General features: G+C 43.5%; 1 protein-coding gene across 20 annotated transcripts in view; it reads right to left on the reverse strand.

Moving 5' to 3' along the window:
- Nucleotides 1-18932, reverse strand: part of PICALM (phosphatidylinositol binding clathrin assembly protein) — a 113633-nt gene that overhangs the window by 40769 nt on the left and 53932 nt on the right. For 16 of the 20 annotated variants that reach the window (XM_077807985.1, XM_077807994.1, XM_077807978.1 and 13 more), the window contains exons 10-12: nt 13195-13318; nt 12718-12854; nt 5031-5131 (exon numbers count right to left, since the gene is read on the reverse strand). In XM_077807985.1, the coding sequence (XP_077664111.1) occupies nt 5031-5131; nt 12718-12854; nt 13195-13318 (362 nt within the window). The remainder of the gene's footprint in view (nt 1-5030; nt 5132-12717; nt 12855-13194; nt 13319-18932) is intronic. The other 4 variants (XR_013344870.1, XM_077808006.1, XM_077808002.1 and 1 more) reach the window with 1 other exon arrangement.

Here is an 18932-nt window from a genome sequence, read left to right on the forward strand (position 1 = left end):
TCTGTACTTCCTTTAGCAGCCATGAGAGCTGAAACCACGAAGCCCGCCTCATTAACACTGCTATCAAAACTGGGTGGGCCACTGTATCCATGGCATCCAGTGTGGTCTGTAGCACTGTTCTTGCTACCAGCTAGCTCTCATGGATGATGGCTTTAAACTGTTCTCATTGTGCTTCTTGCAAGTGGTCAATAAACATGCTGAGTTTCCCATAATTCATGTGATCAGACTTTGCCATTAAGGCTTGGTAGTTTGAAATCCTGAATTGCAGAGATGCTGAGGAGTAGGTCTTCCTTCCAAATAAGTCTAGCCTTTTCCAGTCTCTATCGTACAGGGTTTATTTAGCATGTTGTTGCTTTCCTAGCGAATTATCGGCATCTACAACGATAGAGTTAGGCTGAGATTATATATATAAAGTAAAAAAAAGTCTGCCTCTTTGCGGGGAAAGCAATACTTCTTGTCTGCCCTTTTACATGTCAGCACAATAGAGGCTAGTGTCTGCCAGATAATCTAGGCAGGATCTAAAAGCACCTCGTTGACTGGGAAGGCAATCCTTGAAGAGAAGAAGGTATGAAATATGTTCAGCAATTTGTGGTGGGTGTCGTTCACCTCTTCAAAAAAAAACTTGATATCACTGGCCGGTCATGGCAGAGAGGGCATCACAGCCTCAGCTGGTGAGGAGGAGCTATTTGTCGGTGGTGTAGTCTCCTCTTGTAGTCTGGCCTCCTGCTTCTCAAAAGTTTCCTCCTGTAGTTCTGGAATTCTAGATACAGAGGTTGTAGGAGACTATCTAGTAGATTCTCTGTAGGAGATGCTAGATGCCTGAGAAGTATGGTGCCTGTAGGCTGCCCACGGGTCCCAGTATGGCCACTAGGATGGAGGAAAACGCATGGGTAGCGGCACCCAGAGGTGCCCATACCAGGAGGGTTGGGGATCGGAGTGTGCATGGGAGGGTCCTGATTGTTGTAATGAGGGGGTATGGTGTGAGGCCAGAGTGTTGTTTTGGTCACTGTCCAACTCCTCACTGGAATAGGGTGTGACTGACAGGAAAGCTGGAGGCGAATGCCCCCAGAGCCACTGGTCATTCTGGGGAGCGGGACATGCTCAGTACCAGAGCCCCGGTACTGAGTAACAGGAACTCTGGCATCTCCAAGATCATGATGTCCCTAGAAAAGTGAAATTCCTGTAGTACTGTCGTTGCAACCTACTGTCAGATGTTGCCTGCACTGACTTGTCGGTACCGACGATCTTTTATGAGAGGCACAGTTCGATCAAGACTGCTTCGAGGTGGTCAGTGCCAAGGATTTCTTCATTAGTACCGATTTTGCAGAGGCAGCAGGGTCTCCGCTGTTATCTTTGGCAGATGATGCTACCACTTCAGAGCCTGTGCCCTTCAGGTCTTAAGGCATTATGGCAGAACTTGTACCCAAAGGTCCTGTGTCTTCTGGGTACCGTGTTTTGGAGCCACTGGTGCCAAGGTGACCAATGGCATTGGGGATCTCCTCTGGCTGGTCAGGAGCTCAGCTTGAGGGCTTGTAGCCCTCTTTTTGGAAGCTCTGAAAGGGGAGTCAGACAATTTTCTCTGTGGTTCTCCCTCCCTAGAATTTGAAGGCTCTGGGAATGATCTTCACCGTGGAGGGATTTGGCACAGGGGTCGGGTGTGAATTTAAGAGCAACCTCCATGAGGAGGCATTTCAACTCTAACTCCCAGTTCTTTCAGGACCTAGCCTTCAATTTCCGGCAGAAGGTGCACTTCTGCAGAATGTGAGCCTTTCCAAGGCACCGGACACAGTCTGTCCGTAACCAGTACTACCTCTCTACAGAAGAGGCACTGTTTAAACTTGGTGGAGCTGGGCATTCCCCTTCAGGGGGCAATGCCCAAACTGAGGGTGGGGGGGTGGGGGGCGACAAGGAGAAAGAAAAAAACTTTTTTGTTGGGTTTTGGAAAAGTAAAAATGGAAGTCCTAGATATGCTACAAAAACTCTATAAGAAGCAACAGAATTAAAATCTATCAACTATAATGAAACAGGAGGTAAGTAAATCAGATTGCTACTCACTATCTCAGGCAAGAAGCGTCTGAGAAGGAACTGAGGGCGGTTTGCCCACACAGAGCTAGATAGGCTCAAGGAGAGAAAGTGGAAGGGAGAGCAGGTACGTGGGCCAAACGGACACTGCTACCTAAAATCTCCAATCAGAGGTGCAGACACTCTTACAGTGGAGCACCCACAGGGACACTACTCGAAGAAGAAAATACTTCTTACCTACCTGACGTAAGTGTTGAGGGTTAACGTTTGTAATGCTGCTTAGATATCTGGATGAAATGCAATGCAACAAAAACAAAAAGAATTCTCAGGCCCATAATCCAAAACAATTTAGCACCAGCCAATCCTGAAACCTTTGTAGCTATTGATATATCTCTACAAGTATTTTAAACGGTGTTTTCACCTATGCAGATAGAACAGTCTGGAATGGCTATTATTAGGGACTCTTACTAGAAGAGAAATTTAGGCTGAATTTCAGGAACGCTAAAATACTGAGATATTAGGATGTGGTTTTTGTGAGGAAGTGGTATTAATCCCTTTTGCCTGTGACATTTAAAATTGGACTTGTCCAAGTACTAGAAAGTCATACAAGATCTAAGGAGACCAGTAAGAGCAGTTAATAGTTTTTTTCCATTTCTAAATTCTCACTCATCCTAGGCATGCAATTTCAATACAGCTTGACAGGCCCTCCACTGACTCTCTTTCTGAGGAAGGTGCTTTGCTCAGTAGTGTTTTGTATTAAAGGAAAAACAGATGAATTATTCTATTTTTGAAAGCACCACCATCACCACCACAGCACCTGGTGAAGCACTGGAGAATGAAGCAAAATTTTTAAAAGTCCTTGTGAAAGCCTGAAATATTAAAACTTAAATAAGGCACAAAATCTATTTAGTAGTAGAACCACCATGCATTACCTGGAATTGTGTGCAAAGCTTTCCTACACGCAAATGTTAATTGTCAAGGTTATACAGAATGTGAACACATACATGCCCACAGGGAATAACAGGTAACACACACAGTATGTGTTTTAGAAAGTTTACTCTTGCTGGTAGAAAAAATTAGTTGAAGCAGGCCGAAGCTCACAAAATGAAGAATGAGACAAGATGTTGAGTGCTCTCATCCTGTTAAAGAAAAACCAGGAAACAACACTGTTCCAATGCCTATATTTTCATTAATCCAAAAGTATTTAAGTAAAGTATTCTAATGCCTGGTTTGAAACCAAGTTCTTTTCTCAAATCCAAATGGAAGTTTAGCACTCAGGGCTCATTTGGAAAGGTAACGTGTGTATTTATCATATCATTTTATGTCTACAAAATCTGGAATTGAAATGTCACCTCAGTTAGCTCAGCATTTTACTAAATCCAACATATTTATGAAAAGAAATAAAAAAATACACCCCTTCCTTGAAGTTTCTAGTGCTCTACGGATACCCACAATTACAACAGTGAGTTTATATATTAATTACATGTTTCATCATCATCTGCAAAATCCTCAAACACTCTTAAGTAATAGGAAAAGAAACATGAAAGGCTGGGGCAAGCCAAGAAATATTTAAATATGCTAATACCAGGTTGCTAAACATCTGAGGTCTGAATACTCTTGAAGGAAAATGGTTTAATCTGTTTAATTGCCTTGTAGAATGTTGTTGGCTACCCATAAGAAAAGCCAAATTTTATGTACACAGGTTTACAACATAATCTACACCAGAAAAGACCTCTGTCTAATGGGTCATCTAGATTACCCCATGCAACGTGACAGGATAATTTTACTATTCTTAAACCAAACCTTAGGAAGATCAGTCAATTCTAATCTTCATGAGCTTCAGTCAAAGTGGTTCAACAGAGTCCCATTCAGTTTTTTCTATTTCCTAACTATTCTAGGAGGGTGGTGAACCACTGGAATGTATTACCTAGGGAGGTGGTGGAGTCTCCTTCCTTAGAAGTTTTTATGGTCAGGCTTGACAAAGCCCTGGCTGGGATGATTTAGTTGGGGTTGGTAGATGGGGTTGGTAGATGACCTCCTGAGGTCTCTTCCAATCCTAATCTTCTATGATTCTATGATTTAGTTAAACATTTTGTTAATATTCACCCAAAATTCTCTGCTGCACTCTTAAGCCTTTGTGGTTTGTATTCCTCGCCTAATCTGCATCTTTGTTTTATGTGGTTACAGGCCACCCTGTCTAGTTTCAGCCTTCTCACTCTAAAAAAGCTTTTCTCAGGGATCTTAGTTTCAAATAATTTTATTGCTCTTTTCTGCACTATTTCAAATTAGTCTATTTTTAAATTTTGTGCTCAAAACCAAATGTGTCTCATATTGGGATGTTTGGCACCAAGAAAGTGGTTGACAACTAATTGGAAGAGTCCTCCCAGCTGTGGATGAAGTAGTTTTGCAATATCTGGATGCACTGAACATGAAAGTATTACAGTACTGATTCATACAATTTGTCATACTAAATTATTTTACCAATAGCTCCCTTTCATCCTAAAGTACTTTATAAAACCCCCAAACCATTCAGGATGATCTGCATCCCTCTAGTTCAGCGGTTCTCAAACTGAGTCATGACCTCATTTTAATGGGGCCACAAGGGCTGGCGTTAGACTTGCTGGGGCCTGGGGCCGAAGCAGAAGCCTGAGCCCCACTGCCCAGGGCCAGGGGCTTCAGCCTCACTGGGGATGAAGCTCTTGGGTTTCTCCTTTGGCCCCTGCCCAGGGCTGCATAGCTCAGACGGGCTCAGGCTTTGGTCCCCTCTCCTGGGGTTGTCAGAAGGGGGTCGCGGTACAATGAAGTATGAGAACCCCTGCTCTAGTTTGCACCTGTGTTTGTTTGATCCTTCCCTCTCATATAGAGCTTACATTTGTCCTTGCTGAATTCATTTTAAAGATTTCAGAGTTTCCCTATTTTAGCAAGGATAGTCTAAACTATGGAGAATGTCACTGATGGGAGATTGGCTATATGGCAATTAGAAGCATGATCCAATTTAGAGTTCTTACCTCCCCATGTACCTCCTACTTGTGGCCCAGTGGATATAGGATGTACAGATGGATGAAAGGTTGGCTGCAAATCAAGTAGATCATTTGGCAGCTTTGATGTGCTACAGAGACAAAGGAGGACAACTGTTTGAACTGTATCAAATAGTTTTCAATACAAGACAGCATTTTCAACTATTATGAACAGATTCACTGAACATTAAGGGGACATAACTATAGCAGTTTGTTTTTAGTTTGATGGGGAATACCTTTGGATTGTAAACATAGCGAGCTCAATTCTCTGCCATGCTAAAGCCCCTCTGTGCCAGTCCATCACCAGAGAGCAATCATAAGCTTGGTGGGTATAATCTACCGATTTCTCACACTCTCTTCAGACCCTGATGTCCAAGTGTGGCCAAAGCATGCCTGCACTTCAATCATGCCCAGCTCACAAAGTGACCTCACAGGGGCTACTGGTAGCAAGTGGCATCTCTAAACTGTGCCAGGAAATCAAACTGACACAGAACTTGTCCCAGACTGGAACTACAAATGGCTCCTCTGTGATCACTCCTCAGCTAAACCATCATTTATTGAGTACAGCAGAGAATTTGGCTCAATGACTATAATGCTGATAAACTTTTTTAAAGCTTTTGAAGTTTTTTTAAACACTGGCCACAGCTGTTCTGTCCTCGGTGATGCTGATGCATAAAAAAAGGTAAATTTATTTACCTCTCCATTGGAAACAAATCGAAAACCCAAGAGGTATCAAGCCCCAAAACTCATTGAAGAGAAGAGGAAAAATTTCCACGATTAACACATGGAAATGGGGGAGAAGGGCACACAAGTCATTACAACAGTTATATTTAAGATGTCAACTATCTTTCAAACAATGGAGAGGAAAAAACAGGTTAATGAGTCCTCTTAAGTTCATAAGATTTTACAGTTATAATAAATTTCTTCAAAACTCTGGAGTAGTGCGTCCATCCAGGTCCTAATCGTATTTTTACCTATAGTACATTAACAGTTAAAGTCTCCTTTAATCACCAGCAATATAGGAGACAGAATAATAAATACTTTAAACCCAGTGCACAAAATCACTTACATCCAAGTTATGTTGGCAATACCGTCGAAGTGAAAAGGTTAATCTAACTTTTGTACTGGTGCCTATCACTGTAGTATCTGATGACTTCTCAGAGTAAGTAGATTAGGACAGCAGTGGTCCCTAAATGAAATTCAGGGAAGCTTCTGCTCTAATCCAATCTCTGCACACAGAATTCAACTTCGGGTAAGTTTTTGAAGTGTGAGAGAAGAGGAATTCTAGTCTTACTTTTCTCCCATTGTCTATAGATAGAAACAAATAGAGACAATGCGTAACATCTCAAACCACTGAAATAAATTCCTTTCTATGCTCTTTTGCTTGGATTTCAGTTAAAGTAATATGTATTAAGTATGTGACGAGTCGGAAGAAGAGATTCTTTACCTGCACCCTAATTTGCGTTTTGAGATGCTTTGTCCCTATGGGTGTTCCATCGTAGGACCTGTGCACGTCAGTGTGCTCTCAACGGGAGACTGTAAAGCAGCGCCCATGGGCCTGTGCAGAGCAGTTTCTCATGCTCCCACATGAAGTCAAATAGGGAAGTGCGGACCCGCCACCACTCAGTTCTTTCTCAAGCCCAAAGTCAGAGACTTTGCAGCAGAGGGGAAGGAGGACAAGAGGTGGAGTCCATAGGGACAAAACAGCTCAAAGAACTCAAGTCACCGTACAGTAAGTAACCTCTCCCTTGAGTTTGTCTCTCTATGGACGCTTCACTGTAGGACACTCCCCAATAATAACTTAACATGCAGGTGGGTGCTAAGGAGGCAGGCGCAAGACAGTTCAGAGGACTGCATCATCAACTGTTGTTTCAGTTCTAGAAGCAGGTACGACAGCGTAATGCTTGGCAAACATATGGATGGAGGACCAAGTTGCAGACCTGCACATATCTGCTACAGAAAGTTTTTCAAAGGGGCTATAGACATGGACTAAGTGCTATTGAAGCGTTCTGTCACTCAGAGTTGTATTCCAGCAGTCTCATAGCATGTTAAGATGCAACTTGAGACGCACTTTATGCAGGTGGAAGGCAAGATGTTCTCCTGACATCTAGTTAGTGTATATAGGCTAGTTTCCTTCCTGGAGGCAGGAGGCATTGGATAGAATACTGGTAGGTGGGTTTCCTGATTAATATGGTATTCCAATGAGACCTTAGGGAGAAAACCAGGATGGAGATGTAGGGTAACTATCTCTGCAGAAGTCAGTGAATAGTGGTCCTGTCATGAGAGCACCAGGTTCTCCCATTCACCTAGTCTAAGTGATGATTATAAAGAATGAAGTCTGAGAAAGAGGGGGAGGAGAGAGCAGGCAGCCATCGGTTTGAAGGAGGGTTTCCACAGGACATCAAGAACCAAATTTAGATGCCATGGGGAGGGCCGGGTTCCAAACAGGAGGAAATAACTGGTGAGAGCCTTTAAGAAATCTGGTCATGGGAGGAACTGAGTGGAAGGCTGTGATAGCGGCCAAATGTACTTTGACTGAGCTAACTGATAGACCTTGTCTCTTGAAATCCAACAGGTAGTCTAGGATCTTGGGGAGTGGAGTGTCTGATGGTTGACAGGAGTGAAGAGAGCACCAGGAATGAAAGTGTTTCCAACTCTAAAGGTAAGTTTTGCGAGTAGTAGGTTTCCTGCTCGATAGAACAGGTTTACTCCATGCCTGAGAAACATCTACAACCCATGCTCACAGATTCAGGGACAACGGGTTGTGGGGGAATCAAGGTCCTTAAGTTCTACGACAGGAGATCCCTCCTGATGGGAAGGTGGAGAGACATTGAGGAGAAGTGAAGGAGGTTTGAGTACCACACTTGTCTTAGCCAGGACTGTACTATGAGGCTAACCCTCACTCCTTCCTGTTGCAGTTTGAGCAAGATCTTGAGAATTAGATGTAGAGGCAGGTAAACATCCTGCAGGGTATGAGGCCACGGTCTTATCAGGACATAACCCAGCAGTATCCTCCTTTGGTGCAAAAAAGGTAACATTTTGTGTTGATTGGGGTAGCACAGAGGCCTTCTTCTAGGAGACCCCAGGTTTGGCAGATGCTGTAGAAGACAGTTGCTGAGTTCCCTTTTGTGGTCCTGATGGAAGTTTCTGTTCAGGGAGTCTGCAATCGTATTCTGGTGACCTGCTAGATAGACTGCAAGTGTTTTCCATAAAGTACATGTAGGCAATAGTATAACCCCACTGATTGGTAGGGCCATCTTTCCTTGGGGAAAGGGGAGTGATATTTAAATCCTGACCTCTTCTAACAGGATCTGGAGGGATTCCACCTTGTGTTTCATTAGGTCCTGGAAGGCCCTAAAGTCATCAGCATAAAAGAGCAGTGGTGCTATTGGGTCTCTCAGTACCAAGGGAGCAGACTGTGCTGGAGGATGGTCTGTCAGACAGTGACGTGGTACTGGCAGGTGTTGAGTTTTCCTTTTGGCTGGTACCCTTTAAAATGGCTCGCAAGGGTGTCCCCAGGAGTTCCAGTAAGCCCAATGAGTAGGAAAATGACCCCAAGTGTATTTACAACTGCTAGGTCCAGGATGACTAGTGAGCTCTGAAAAGTCCTCTTCAGTATAAGAGCTTGGAGGAATATGCTGGTTCAGCATCACAGACTCGTACCGATACTTCAGTCCAGAGGAGGATATTGTTTCTGACTCTGAAGAGGGGGCTTCTAGCATTGGTGTTAGTACCAAGGGTAGGGGTCCTGGTCCTGGTCCGATGAAGAGGAGTTCAGGTTGCAGATGTCGGAGCAGTATTGGGGAGGGAGGGTCTTGTGGAGCTCCTTAAGAGAGGAGACTCCAGTTCCTCAGATATAATACCATCTCCTGGGGAGAGAAATCTAGAATGCTGGAGGACTATGGTAGCCTAATGCAGCTGGTACTGGGGCCTGGAACAGGGATCAGTACCAGTCAGGAGATGGCCTCTCTGGTACCATACACAGTGACACCAGTCTGGGTGCTCTATATGGCTGTGAGATGAGGATGACATCACGGCTCATGTAGAAATGCTGTGTGCTTCTTGGTGCTTAAATACATCAGGAGGTATTGAGGTAGGTACTTTGCACTGCCTGGTAGACGTCTGATCCTAGCTACTTAGGCAGTACTGATGCCTCGGTATCAATTTCAGCAAGGTCTCTCGGGAATCAAATTTATGGGGCAACCGACCCCTTTTCTTAGATTGCCTGACAAAAAAGAGAAAGAAGCCTCTCTTCCAAGACTGTATCTGTGGAACGGTTGTTGGGGCTTCCACAGTCACCAGAGTGGCCTGACATGTTGAAGCTGATGTATGGGGGAGAAGGGGAAGCAGACCCCACACTGGAGCTCGGGAGCACTACAACAGGAGGAGCTTCAACCTAGCACATCTATCCTTTCAAGACCTGCCTTTGAATGCCATGCAGACCTTGCACTTTGCCAGCACATGGGTGTCTCCAAGACACCAGAGAAGCTGGAATGCCTATTGCTATGGGGAAAAGACCTGAGACAGCTCTGACAAGGCTTGAACCCTGATGTCTTCAGCATAACCCTGAATGTCAGAGTACTAAAGCAATGGTTCAGCAAAATAAATGGGGCAGGAACCCCCTTTTTAAAGCACAACTGTGCTGAAATACCAGAGAACAACAAATGAACTAAATAACTAAAAAAAGAAAGAAGGGAATAATAAGAAATGCACAGTAAGTGAAAAGTAGGAAGCTGTAAAAACAGCAGACACTGAATGTTCTGTTTCAAGCCGCAAGCAGGTGAGAAGGAACTGAATGGTGGCAGGTCCGCACCTCTCTCTACGCCTTCGTATGGGAGTACGAGCGTGCAGGCCTGCAGACACTGCTTTGCAATTTCTGGTCAAGAGCACACAGGCACATAAGTGTCCTATGGTGGAGCATCCACAGAAGAGACATATACTCAAAGAAGAATACAGCATTACTAGACGCTGTCCATCTGGGTCTGAAAGCATTACAACCTGTATTACAGCGAGTATATAACGATAAAAGTATACTTAAGTGATATAAATGCCCAAATAAACACAACTCTTAGTTTTCGGATAAGATGCTTGTCTTTTGCATTAATCTAACTTCCTATGAACTGGCTCATTTTATAGTTACTGCCCAACATTAATGGGATACCGTAAGTTAGATCAGTATGTTCCCTTCAGCGCACACTGAAATGCAGCATTAGTGGGTCTTGTAGATCAGCAGGAATAGAACTATGTTGCTTACTAAGGGTATGTCTTCACTACCCCTCGGATCGGCAGGCAGCAATCGATCCAGTGAGGACTGATTTATCGCATCTAGTCTAGACACGATAAATCAACCCCCGAGCGCTCTCCCGTCGACTCCTATACTCGAGTGCTGCGAGAGGTGCAGGCAGAGTCGACAGGGGAGCAGCAGCAGTCGACTCACCGCGGTAGAGACTCCACAGTAAGTTGATTTAAGTACATTGACTTCAGCTATGTTATTCACATAGCTGAAGCTGCATAACTCACATCGATCCCACCCTAGCGTAGACCAGGGCTAAGAGACCCAAAATCTAAAGTGCCCAAAGATATGCACCATTCCCCATCTGAAGGCAGACGTGCCTTTGGCCATAACTGAAGATATTATTTAGAAAGTTCTTTTGGATCCCTTGTCAGCCTATCAGTACACTGGCACTGGCTCTACTGGGATCTACTCTACTACCTGCTCTTAACCAGAAAAAATGGAAATGAGAGAACATTAAGAAAAAAAGGAAAGTAAAATCTGACTCAGAAGACTACTGCTCAAGGTATGTTCTTGAAATACTTCATCTCAGCAACAAGAGAGAGGGTTAGCAAAACTGTATTTTGTAACATATATTTTGAAAACCAAAGCAGGCTAGAACAGATTAAAACACTTACTGAACTTTTCATCTGCAAACGATGTCTATCTGTAATGTAATTTTCTGGCTGTTAAAGTAGCTTTGCCAAAGCTTGGGTTTCAGACAATCATTGGTGAGATTAACAAATGTTTTGGATATCCAATAAATAAAATTACATCTGATCATTTTAAATGCTTTGTCCTTTATCAAGGAAGCAACTCAAATGCCATATACTCTTCTGTTTTTACCCTCATGACTTCTGGTTACTAACAACTGTTCATTTCTGTAATTCTGAATGTGTTATTTGATTCAGATAATTGATAAATGGTTGGTGTCCTATAAATAATTTCCTATATTTGTTGCCCAGTGGGAAATAAAGCCTACCAGAGTGCAAACAGTTTTTGAAGAACAGCGAAGAGATAAGGGAGGAAATGTGCACGTTCCCCTGTAAATTCCACAGCAATGGTTAAACATTCTTTGGGTTCAAATCCTGACCAAGTCCCTGCATAATATGGTACTATTTTGTATGACTAAGGGCATGTACACACTACAAACTTAAGCTGCCCTATGTTAAGTCAACTTACAGCCTCCGTAGTAATTACTGCCGTGGTTCATGATCACAATACCCTCCTTCTGTTGGTTGTGCATATCCTCACCAGGAGTGCTTCCACAGACTTCAGAGAGTGAGAGTGAGTGTGTGTGTCTGAAAGCCCAGGCTCTCAGCTTCATGTACAGCTCCCCGGCGAGAGCATGGCTGCCCGCCACCCTTGGTTCTTGGATCCTCATCCGGAATCTGGGCAGCAGCCTGGCTGGGAGCAGGGAGCTCAGGGAGTAATACAGCTGGGAGTGGGGAGTCGGGACCCCGGGGGAAAGCCCAGCTGGGAGCAGGGAGCCCGGTGCTCCAGGTCAGTTGGGAGCCCGGAGCCCCAGGTGAGGGTGGAGTGCAGCCGGGCTCTAGCTGGAAACCCGTACCCGCCCCAGGGTGACAGCCCAAGCTGTGATCAGCCTTCTTGACAAGAATGACAGCCAACAGCCAATGTAAGTAACCAGCAGTGTCTATACGGACACTGCGTCGCACTGAGCCCTACACCTCTTGTGGAGGTGGAGTTATTACGACGATGTAATAGGGCACTTACATCGGCGGGAGCAATGCTGTAGTTTGTACACTGGCATAATTAGGTTGACGTAAGATGCCTTATGCACATCTAACTTTGTGGTGCAAACCAGGCCTAATAGCATTTTTATAAACTAAGCTCAGAACTGAACAGCAGGAACTGTTGGTATGGGAGGCCAGGGAAAGCATTAAATAATGCTCTGACAGAACTTGCATAGCTTCTTTACCCTAGTGGCACTCACACCCTCTTCATTCAAACCCCTGCCCTCAAATTCTCTTCTGAAACACCCACAAATAGTCACCTGTATCAGTAACCCATTTAAAAAAAAAATACAGATGAGAGATTAAATTAAGCACCATCCTCTGGACCCATCAGTGAGAATGTATGCCTGACCTTTGCCAACCTATTTAGTAAGGTCCTTGAGGGCAGGGGAGTATATGTGCTGAGCATAACTGGCATTCAGATTAACAAGAAAAATTGCAAGGGTCATTAAACAGTTTATCAAATTAATCTGAAGAGAGAGGAGGAAAAATTATTTCTACATGTCATGCTTATATGAATGGGATGTTCTCACTGAAATAGCTATCAAAAATCACTTATGGATAGATTCTAGGTAAGAGTAAATTTTTGCAACACACAATGGCAGTGCAGCTGGAGCTAACTAATAATGAAAGCATAACTACTGAAACATACCTGTTTGAAGAGCTAGGGGTGGAAAAAATATCAACGGCTGGGGTGGTCATTATGCTTCCCGCTGCAGTAGACACAGGAGAGGCTGCTGTCGTTAAAGAGGTATGAGGTTTCTTTGCAAGTTCTTTTAGACGTTGTTCCTGTTGGGAAAGTGAGCTGGCATAAGAAATCGACAAACAAGGTTTGTTTATATGGCTTCTGAAGTAAGTAAAACAAAACTCTAAAGAATTCTCTTTACTTATTTCATACAATAAGATGGCAGTCAAGTATGAATGTCTATTTACATACAGAAAGAAAAGCCAGTACATTTGCGGGGTTAAAAGATGTCACATGCCTGTTTTAGAAACTGAATAACTGATAAAGGGAAAACCCTCCGTAACTTTTATGACCTATTATAAGAAACTCCAATGAGATGCATATGCACAGTATGTGCAATTATAAAAGTGACCTTAACTTTTCTGTAAACAGGAAAACACCTACCTTTAAAGCTTTTAAACGAGCTTGCTCTTCCTCTAATGCAGCTTGTTTTTCCCTTTCATCCACTTTAGTGAGAGACAGGCCAGTGCTCGCAAGGGAAGAGACTGCATTGGAAAGTGTGGTAGCCCTGATAATTGGACAGGGGGAAAAAAACTGGTTGTTCATATATGTGTCACATGATGGGAACAGCTGATTGAAAATGCTTTGCTTGTTTTTTCTCAGTTCCTTTATAGAATTTGTAATCTTAGCCTGTATGACACACAAATCTGAGATTATATAAACAAGTGTTACTTTAAGAAAAATGAAATTACATTAATAAAATATTGCAGTGCAAAATTTAAGTGCCTATACTGCAAAATAGGACCTTCTAGAAATGGTGCTATCTACTCTCTTGTACATTGGCTCTGTGATCACTCCCCTTAGAAATGCCACTTCCAAACCTGCCTCATATGAATTCACGTTGAAGATTTTTTCTGTTCCTCTGTTAATTTATGAAAATTCAGCTTAAACAGAGATTTGTACGTTTTGCGGAGGAATAGGAAGTTCTGGTAAGTTATCTACTATATTAAAATACAGTTAAATTAAGCAAGCTATCTGGCTCAATTATGAGACTATAAACACACTTGATACAATGCATTACATTCCCAGGCAAAAGAGTTTTCACAGATTCCAAGGCCAAAAAGGACCATTGTGATAATCTAGGGTAACCTCCTGTTTAATACATAGAAGTTCCCCAAAATGATTCCTAGAACATATTTTAGAAAAAAATCCAACCTTGATTTTAAAATTATCAGCGATAAAGAATCCACTATGACCCTTGGTAAACTGTTCCAATAGCCAATTGCTCTCATCATTAAATATGTGCACCTTATTTCCAGTCTGAATTTGTCTAGCTTCAACTTCCAGCCACTGAACCATGTTTTACCTTTCTTGGATACATTGAAAAGCCCATTATTAAATAACAGTTACACATGTAGATACTCATATGCTATAATCAAGTCAACCATAAACCTTCATTTTGTTAAGCTAAATAGATTGAACTTTCACTAGAAAGCAGGTTTTCTAATTCTTTAATCAATCCTGTGGCTCTTTTAAATTTGTGATCACATTTTAAAAACAATGGGAAAATAAACAACTGTTAGAAAAAAAAATCGGTTTGACAAATCTGCTTTACTTTTAAGATAGAGCTGTGGTTCTCAAACTGTGCATCAGGACCCCAAAGTGGGTCGCAACCCCATTTTATGGGCCGAAGCCCAAATGATTCAGCCCTGGATAGCAGGGCTCAGGTTACAGGCCCCCTGGCTCGGGTTGAAGCCCTTGGGCTTCGGCTTTGACCCATACCCCGCACAGGGAAGTGGGGCTCAGGCTTTGGCTCCCCTACCAGGGGCAGTGGGAATCAGGTGGGCACAGGCTTTGGTCCCCTGTCTTGGGGTCATATAATAATTTTTGTTGTCAGAAGGGGGTCGCAGTGCAATGAAGTTTGAGAACCCCTGAGATGCACAAAAAATGTTATTTTAGTTTTAAATACACCAGTAAAAAAATTAACCAGTTAGATTTTATTTTACATTATTGTAATTTTGACAGTACAAGTACAGGAAGAGGATAAAATCATTGAAAACTGGCACTAGCCTACTAAAATTTAGTTTTAAAAGTTACAGTCCTATATTTTACTGTCAACATGTTACACGGAAGTGAATTTTTTAATTTTGTTTTCCTTAAATTTTAGTAGCAACACAACGAAGAGCAGCGGACTGTCAAGATTTTATTGCCAGGGACATTCCCAAAGAATCTCCAGTTCCCTAGACTATTTTGAATTTTAACAAATGTTAAAAGAGCAGTGGGGCCATCCATTGCCACCACCTTTTATGCCATTTAGTGCCTGATCCCCACTCATGTATTTCGACTCTTTATTTCAGTATTTTTCTGAGAAACAAAAGGACAACCTGAGATATTAAAAGAAATAATGAAGGGCAGGCATGTGTTGAGTATTTTACAAAAATACAAATATTCATTTATAAGAACAATCTAATTAATAGTATGGAAAATTGAAGATTTCCAAGCAGCAAGCAAAGGCACCAAAAGTTAGTGTCTCAAGTTGAAGTCTGAAAGTTCTACCATTATGTGAATTGTTCTCAGTTCCGTAGACTCTAGTTGCACTACATTTAGGCCTGGTCTACAATACAAAGTTAGGTCGACATAAGCCTACTTGTGCATTTGTCTACACTTAATTTGTCTCCCACTGATGTAAGTGTCCCATTATGTCAATGTAATAACACCAGCTCCCTGAGTGGCATTAAGTCATGCTTGATGTACAGATGTCAACTCAGAGCAGGTGTAGATACTACATTACCTATGTCAACCCTAGAAGTCCTCCAGCAGCTATCTCAAAATGTCAAACACTGACTGCTCTGGCCACAATTGTGAACTCCAGGGGTCACATACACCACAAGCTCTCCCTCAAAACCCCATTAAAACCCCTGCAAATTTTTGAAATGCCTTTTCCTGGTTGTACAGGGTGGTGAGCACACCTCTATCTGCTTTCCACTGTTGTGTGAAACTGCCAGGCTGACCATGCTGGCTACACACTCCAGATGCACTCCTGCCTAGAGTACACAGGAGATAATGGATCTCTTGGGCCCGTAGGAAGAAGAGGCTGTGCAAGCGTAGCTCAGAACTAGCTGTAGAAACACTGACATCAATGAGCAGATTGCTTAGGGGATGCAGGAGAAGGGGTGTGTCATAAATATAAAGGGAAGAGTAACCACCTTTCTGTATACAGTGCTATAAAATCCCTCCTGGCCAGAGGCAAAACCCTTTCACCTGTAAAGGGTTAAGAAGCTAAGGTAACCTTGCTGGCACCTGACCCAAAATGACCAATGAGGGGACAAGATGCTTTCAAATCTGGAGGGGCGGGGCGGAGAGGGAGCAAAGGGTTCTGTGTGATGCTTTTGCTGGGAACAGATCAGAAATGCAAGCCTTCCAACTCCTGTGAAGTTAGTAAGTAATCTAGCTAGAATATGCGTTAGATTTTCTTTTGTAATTTAAGGTTTTGCCTAGAGAGATTCTCTATGTTTTGAATCTGATCATCCTGATTTTACAGAGGTGATTCTTTTACCTTTTCTTTAATTAAAATTCTTCTTTTAAGAACCTGATAGATTTTTCATTGTTCTTAAGATCCAAGGGATTGGGTCTGTGTTCACCTGTACCAATTGGTGAGGATCATTATCAAGCCTTCCCCAGGAAAGGGGGTGTAGGGCTTGCGGGGGGGGAATATTTTGGGAAAGACGTCTCCAAGTGGTCTCTTTTCCTGTTCTTTGTTTAAAATGCTTGGTAGTGGCAGCACACTGTTCAAGGACAAGGCAAAGTTTGTACCTTGGGGAAGTTTTTAATCTAAGCTGGTAAGAATAAGCTTAAGGGGTCTTTCATGCAGATCCCCACATCTGTACCCTGGAGTTCAGAGTGGGGAAGGAACCTTGACATGGTGGCAGAGCGGTGGGATCATTTTGAACCAGAAGCACAGCAGGATTTTAAAATGTTTTGTAAGTGGTGATTGCAGCTGTAGATTCTGTCTCTCTGCCTGAGGGACAGAGTAGCAGCCATAACAAAAAGTTTCAGAGTAACAGCCGTGTTAGTCTGTATTCGCAAAAAGAAAAGGAGTACTTGCGTCACCTTAGAGACTAACCAATTTATTTAAGCATAAGCTTTCTTTCTGACTCTCGGATGTAAAATTAGTTAAAAACAGAGAGGTGAGGATGACAGAATACAATGTTCAACGGAAGCTGGAATTAGCCAGATTTGAGGCTGAGGAAAGACAAAAGGAACATGAAAGACTGACAGAACTCAGACAGATGGAGATGGATGCACAAGCGGCCAAAGAAAAAGAAATCGAGGCTTCCACACCAGGAGAGCTGTGAAGGAGAAGGAAAAAGAAATGGAGGAGAGGGAAAAAGAGAGGACGCATGCTGAGGAGGCAAAGAAAAAAGAAATGGAGGAGAAGGAAAAAGAGAGGAAGCATGCACTGGAGATGGAGAAGGCAAAGGCTTAGCAGAATATACCGAATAACCCTAACAATCCATCCCCAACAATCCACAAATGGGAGCGACTATGTCCACAGTATAATGAATCCAGTGATATTGCTGAATATTTTCTCACCTTTGAGAGACTGTGCACACTCCATCAAATTCCTGAAGCTCACAAGATGACCACATTGGTTGCAAAATTGACTGGAAGAGCTCTGGACATATTCAATAAGATGCCTACTGAGGAGGCTTCTGACTATAATAAATTCAAGGATTTTGTTTTAAAACAATTTCAAGTTACACCTGAAACTTACAGAGTAAAATTTAGAGCCCTTAAGAGAGGACCTGGACTAAGTAATGTGGCTTATGTAAACCAGATGACAGACCTGTTTGATAGATGGCTCAAAGGAAGGGATGTAACTAGCTTTGGAAGAATATGGAATTTGATGATACAGGAGCAATTCCTGAATATGTCCAAGAATGATATAAAACAGTGTTTATGGGATAAGAAAATGGACTCAGCAGGAAGTCTTGCTTCTTATGCTGATCAATACGAGCAGTCCCAGACCGCCAGAGAGGCAGGGCAAACTGGAACAAAACAGGTAGAGGGAGGAGAGAGGAACAACCCTGCTCGCAGTGGGAGCGGATACCAGAAGGGACACCCTCAGGCCACACCCTACTACTGGGGGCAGCCCAAGGCCCCAACTACACCCCAAGGAACACTCCAGAAACCTTATCGTCCCACACACCGTTCTCCAGCAACCCACCTCGTCCCAGTGACCTGTCAGCTGAACGATGTTTTAAATGTAACAAGCCAGGGCATGTAAAGGCTAACTTCCCCAAGAAGCCCAATAGATTACAGTTCATTGCACCGGAATCACACCAGGGGTCCTCAGGGCCAGATGCCCCCCAGATACCCTCAGAGCAGAGGGAAACCGTGACTGTGGGCGGGAAGAAAGTCACAGCGTGGAGGGACACCGGAACACAAGTGTCGGCTATCCATGCTTCCTTAGTGGACCCCAATTTAATCAACCCAGAGGTCCAAGTGATGATTCAACCCTTCAAGTCAAACTCTTTTTACTTGCCTATAGCCAAGCTGCCGGTCCAGTAAAAGGGCTGGTCAGGAACGTGGACTTTTGCAGTCTATGACGATTATCCCATCCCCATGCTGTTGGGGGAAGACCTGGCCAATCATGTGAAGCTAGCCAAGAGGGTGGGAATGGTCACCCGCAGCCAGGCTAAGCAAGCTGTCACACCTAGCCGTGTTCCGTAAATTTCTACCAGGACCCGGTCATGATGGAACCGGACCCCATGACAACATCTGCAACAGCAGTAGTGGATCCAGTCCCAGAGACCCAGACAGAGCCAGTCCCAGATCCAGCGGAATCACCAGCACCGAATCCAGTACTTGCAACCCCAACGTCAGAGGGCCCCACCGAACCTGCACTGGCACCAGCAGATAACCCGACACAAGAGGTTCAGCCGAAGCCTGAACCCCAACATGCGGAGCGCACCAGCGGAGAGTGGTTCACAGTCAATGGAAACAGCCCCATCACCTGCACTGCTTCCAGAGGGACCAAGCCCAGGTCAACAATCCAATGAGGAACTGATGTCTCCAGCATCAAAGGAACAGTTCCACACCGAAAAGGAAGCAGATGAAAGCTTCCAGAGAGCTTGGATGGTGGCACGGAGCAACCCACCGCCTCTCAGATCTTTTAATCG

This window comes from Eretmochelys imbricata, chromosome 1, assembly GCF_965152235.1.
Source record: "Eretmochelys imbricata isolate rEreImb1 chromosome 1, rEreImb1.hap1, whole genome shotgun sequence".
In the NCBI taxonomy this organism is placed as follows: Eukaryota; Metazoa; Chordata; order Testudines; family Cheloniidae; genus Eretmochelys; species Eretmochelys imbricata.